This window comes from Monopterus albus, unplaced genomic scaffold, assembly GCF_001952655.1.
Source record: "Monopterus albus unplaced genomic scaffold, M_albus_1.0 scaffold209.1, whole genome shotgun sequence".
NCBI lineage: Eukaryota > Metazoa > Chordata > Actinopteri > Synbranchiformes > Synbranchidae > Monopterus > Monopterus albus.
In genome coordinates this window covers 579,085-584,666 of record NW_018128089.1, presented here as the reverse complement: position 1 = coordinate 584,666, position 5,582 = coordinate 579,085, and the positions used below count along the sequence as shown (strand labels likewise).

Genomic DNA, 5,582 nt, shown 5'->3' with positions numbered 1-5,582 from the left:
ACAGTAGGAGGTAACATATTTCTCAGATCGGTGAGAGAAGTCAAACATGGGACTTATCAAGAAAGCCAATAACGCCACTGTGTATGAAGAAGCTACCAAAAACTAGGTGAGGTGATGGCATGACTGAGATGCACCACAGTTTGAGGCTACAGTACTATAATGCCATTAGGATGTCAGTCAGCTAAAGCAGACTAACTACTAGTAATAATACAAGCTACTTGTAGAGGCTGACATTTTTAAGACATATGTTTATTTGACTAACATATGTCCTCTTTCAGAAAATACTGCCTGTTGTTTTTAAAGTCACAAATCTATACTGAGCTATAGCGAGCATCACGCTAATGTGGTGCCATTAAAGACATATGGCATGAGAGGGTGCTGTGCAAAGAACTGATGGCGGTTTGTTAGTGAGTGGCTGAAAACAGCTGGCATCTGAACATCTTAAAGCAAGGCCAGCTATGCGTGCTATTTTGTAGATAGAATGACAGAGAGAAAAAAAAAAAGACAATCCTCAGATGGCTACAGCCGAGTCCGAGTACTGTGGGCTGATGGGACAGTCCACATGCTCCATTTATTCACCAGATGCACACTGCTGTTCATCAATGGTCAGCAGCGAAGCAGATGGCAGTGGGCATGAGGGGGGTGTGTGTTGCCGTCAACACATGACCATTTCTACCAACTGGACCTTTTGCAGTTAATGATACATCATCTCTGTACTCCATTTAACAACACACAAGAGTAGAAGAAACAACGGGCATGGCCATAAAATGTTTTCATCATACATGAAAACACCACTTACAAACTGTATTTTCATAATGAAAGAATTTATTTTAGATTTTAATCCTTAAGATTTCAGTACTGGTTGACTTGACACCTGTGTTTACTAGGGATAATGGCAAGTATGTTTTAATTCTGAATGAGATGATGCTTGGATCAACCACAGAGGGCAACAACCTTGAGTAGGTATTCTGTCAGAGGTCCAACAGAAGAAGAGCAATTTGTAGCAAACAAAGGGTTGATTATATCAGGTTACTTCAATGAAGAAGTCAACTATGACACAGTAAAACTGTACTTTAGCGTTATCTTTCATATCATGTATGCATCCATAGTTTCTTGTGAATCCCACTTGTGTGGGTACACCCAGTGAATCCAGCATAGGACAGGCGGACTCCCATAGTATCAATGAAAACTACTCTTTTCATCTATAAAGTTTCTACTATTGCCATGGTCTTGATGAGCTGCAGCAGCAAGTTGAATTTTTTTTTGACAAAAGTGATGTGACAAAGCAGTGGCTAAGAATCATTCCATGTTCATGAGACACTTGCGTACATCCTGTCTCTTCTGTACACTGTTGCTTAACTTCGGTTCACAACAGCATCTGCTTATTGCCTGAAAGCACCTTTCAATGTAAGCAAAAAGTTTTAAGCTTAATTAGCAACTAATTTTAGCTAGCTAGCTAATGATGCACGTGAATGTAACTCAGAAGTTATCAAATTAAAAATTGGTGTAAAGGTTGCATTCTACAGCATGGCTTTAATCTCAGTTTAAGATATTATTCTTCTACAATTGTGAGTTGTGTAGGCAGAAGAGTGTATCTGAGCTAATGTGTCAGTAACTGCAACAGAAGGCCCTGATACAGTAGTGAGGGAAGTTTGGAGATTGACAGTGCATGTTCACAGGTTTTAGTCAAATGTTTCCCACCTCCTCCGAAGATCCTCCACCTTCTTTTTTTGGGGTGCAGCTGGCTTGGCTATAGTCAGCAGGTCCCCAAAAGGATCCTGAGTCTTCTGGCTGTCTCTGTCAGCATGAAGTGTCTTTGCCAGTACGTTCATGGTTGCGCTGGAGACAGGTTTGGAGTCTGCTAGGCTGGAAAGGGTATTACTGCTGGCAGAAGAGTGAGGCAGGGAGGTGACTGAGGAGGGGACGGCTGGCTGGAGCAGTCCATAGCTGGGTGGTAGAGTTGAACTGCCTGGAGAATGCTGCCTGTAGAGCCCTGGTAGTGTAGACAAAGGCTGTGGCTGGGGTGGAGGTTGTAAGTAAGAGCCTGGGGGAGGCCTATAGACTGCACTAAAAGGATTCCCACTTATAGTTGGTGAGTAATGCATTTGAGCAGCTGTGTGCTGCAGAGAATGGACAAAAGGGTTGAGTGATATGTGAGGATGCACTGGGTAAGGAGGCAAGCTCTGTGGGTAAGACATGGGTGGTAGTGTTGGTTTGCAGGAAGATGATGACATACTAATATCAACACCATCACTTCCTGAAGTGGAACTGATTTGCACTGAGTTGTTAAGGGGGTCTAGAAGGCTTAACAGGTCTATACTGTTTCCATCTGTGCTCATGCTCAGTGCTTGCCTAAACTCCTGTCCCCCTGATGTAGTCCTGCCTTCACCAGTTCCTGCTGGTTTAGAGCGCAACTGAGCCACAGGCGGTGCTAGAACAGTACCAAGCTCAGGCGTCTTTCTTCCTTGGGGCCGTGGTATGGTGATATTGCCAGGGGTGGAAGGCTCCAAAGGGTCAGGGGCCAGGCTTGGGATTTCATGGCTTGGGGAGTGGGATTCTGTCTGCACAGGACGTTGGAGAGATGGTGGTCTATCACAAGTAGGAGGTACACAAATGGGCAAGGCTGTCTCATCCTGCTCTATACTCCATAGCTTGTTGTAGGGGTTGGAGAGCTTGAGACCTGGAAGTGTTTGTGAGTGCTCACTAACACTCAGGTCTATCCGCTGCAAACATAAGAAATAATTCAGATTTTAAGTGCTATTGCAAAGTAAAAGAAAAAGTCCGAGTGCTTCACTAATGTTGCTGGAAAAATACATACTATGAGTTCAGAAATGACAATTCATTCAGATCTCAAGAGAATGTGCAATTCAACACAACCCCAATTAAACATGACAGTGGTACTAGATGAAAGTTTAGGACCATGAACAACAACAACAATTTTCCTGGTCATTTGCAAATCTGAGGTTTTACATAATCTGAAACATCTGGACCACATCTGGAATCTGGATTAAATGTTGTCTTTAAGAAGCAACACTACTGAAAAAGTATTGAACAACTTCTGGCTAAAGAACATTTGGACCTCTGACCTGGTAGGCAAACTTGGCTTGTAGCTCCTCAGAGTCTTTAGGAGTCCTCAGGTCCTCAAGGCTTTTAGCCAAGGTAATTGGTTGGCTGTCGGGCTCGTCGTGGCAGCCAAAGATATCGCCAAGCAGGTTGACATTGGAGAACTTCTCAACTGGGCTGGGTGGGGCAGTGTGACTCTCTCCCCCAAAACTAGGATCATCCCCTTCTATCATCTCAACCTCCTTCAAGCAGCGGTAAGGCTGTGGTCTGATGGAACAGTGTTTGACTTATGATTAGTTATTTCTCTCACACACTAGAGGTCTTCATAGGTCAAATACTCTACTCAACCTTTTATCCACAATAAAAAAAACCTGCTTCAAGACTCATCTTAGAAAGTGCTTTTGCAAAGTTTGTGGCTAGCATGCTGTACTTGTCCCTGCACTTTAACCAGATAATTTCTTATCATGCTACTGATGTATTAACATGATACAGCAGATTTTATGGAAAAATCAGTTGAAAAACCATTTAAAGTTAAAATAACAACCTGATGGGTGGGTCCCATTTTGGCTAATCCAGTGAACTCTGTACATGACAATTTTGGAACCTTCAGCAACTAGATCAGCTGTCTTGCTCACTGACTTGCAAGAGTGCTTGCAAAATACAATATAAATATAAATAATACAAACAGATGTTATAGACATAGCTATCTCAGTGGAAAAAGTTAGAGAAGCTCTGCTGCTTGACAAATCATTATTACCTTGTGGTATTCATATTTCATTGTATCACAAAGCTCTGTCAGACCCAATCAAAACTGACCATTCCCTTTACCTGAAATTGAGAGACTGGGGCCAGGTTGAGTTTTTGGCTTATGAAGACCTTTTTCACTAACACGCAATAACAAACAAACAAAATAACAATTATGGAATGTAAAGCTTTAAAACATATGTACATGTTTGTTTTCATTCCTTGTGGGGACTTTACATCAACTTATACTAATTTCCTGAAGACTTGCCCTAACTTTAACCATAACCACTACTTGCCGAACCATAACCTTACCCCAACCCAACCTTAAACCAAGTCATCATCCTCTTCAATTATTTACATGGTGGACATCAGCAACTGGTCTCGATATAAAAGGGCAAGTCCCCACAGTGTGAGCGATACCAGGCACGTGCACACATGCATGCACACACATTTTAATAGAAGGAAAAGAGAGCAAATAGGACAGAGATGAGATGAGAAAGGCTTATTAAGTAGTAAACAGCGCAAAGGCAATCAGAGAGATGCGTACAGACGTGACCAATCAAAAGGGACAGAGAAGAGAAAGCTGTCAGGAAACCCAGAGATGGAGTCACTGTCATGCTGGAGCTCGTCTCCGGATGAATCTTCAGAAAGAAAGACTGTGTAGTGACGGGCAGGACGGATAGAACTACAGTGAGGAGAAGACAGACATCGGGGAATTTACAGCTCATTAAAGACATGTTTATTAAATCCAAAAACAGAATCCTGGGTGACATTTGTCCCACTGTGGCAGTACTTAGCCGCAATACAGCTAACAGTACAACTGCTCAATAACTGTATTCATTATCTGTCAAAGAATATCACTAATGTAGAGTAATTTACATATAAACTGCATGTTAGACTAACATGACGATTTTCACAAGTAAGAACACAATTTCATTTTTACCACAGAGAAGGTTGAACAGTATGGAAGCACCTGCAGTATGTTAGCAACACTGAATGGCTTTTACTGAAAAGCAGCTACAGGAAGCACATAACACATTATGTTAAGTATGGGCTTGTAATGTTACACTTCTTGCTCTCCTCCTCCTCTCCTCTGGAACTGCAAAGAATCCCTTTCTATCCTTGTACCACCACCTTAATACAAATAGTGAATTTAATTTCTTAAGTGCATTACAGACAGTGGGATATATTGAATATAATGGCGGTAGGCTTACTGGTCAATGCTGCTTTCCAGACTCACATTGCTGCTTGGTCTCTTCAATGATACAGGTGGCCGAGTCTGCAGAATAAATAATATGAAAACATAAGAAGAAAACATATGTAGCATACCTACCTCCTGTTGTTCCCTTTTACTTAATGCTTGCACACAATCTCCATAAAAAGCAAAGAGGTGGCAGACTCTAAAGAAATCACAGAGCTCACATGGCGATCTCACGCACAAACAGCTGACTGCTAATTACTTCAGATGCTGTAAAAAAAACTCTGTTCATTTGAAGCTTGTGAGGCAACATTTTTAACAAATATGTGGGTCTTGTCGTGAAAGGTAATCTCCACAGACAGCTTTTAAAATCACACAAGGCCTCAGTTATTTTCTGTGGCAAACTTTTTACTGGTCTCTGTTATGAATGATCAGGCTCCTTACTTTCAGTACAGTTATGCTGTTGTTACGCTGCTGAGTGAAGCATCGGAGAAGGGTAAACCATTGAGGATTTCATTTAACAACCCAAAACCTAGATTATAAAGGTCACTGAAAAATAGCTAGTCTATATTGATTC

The 5,582-nt window shown here is 41.7% G+C and overlaps 1 protein-coding gene across 1 annotated transcript in view; it reads right to left on the bottom strand.

The window, feature by feature from the left end:
* Nucleotides 1-530: 530 nt before the first annotated feature.
* The window catches only part of dennd1a (DENN/MADD domain containing 1A), a 26,091-nt gene continuing 21,039 nt past the window's right edge, over nucleotides 531-5,582 (bottom strand). The window contains exons 20-23 of the mRNA XM_020618700.1: nucleotides 5,022-5,086; nucleotides 4,355-4,492; nucleotides 3,087-3,330; nucleotides 531-2,723 (exon numbers count right to left, since the gene is read on the bottom strand). Of these exons, the coding sequence (XP_020474356.1) occupies nucleotides 1,683-2,723; nucleotides 3,087-3,330; nucleotides 4,355-4,492; nucleotides 5,022-5,086 (1,488 nt within the window). The 3' untranslated portion in view covers nucleotides 531-1,682. The remainder of the gene's footprint in view (nucleotides 2,724-3,086; nucleotides 3,331-4,354; nucleotides 4,493-5,021; nucleotides 5,087-5,582) is intronic.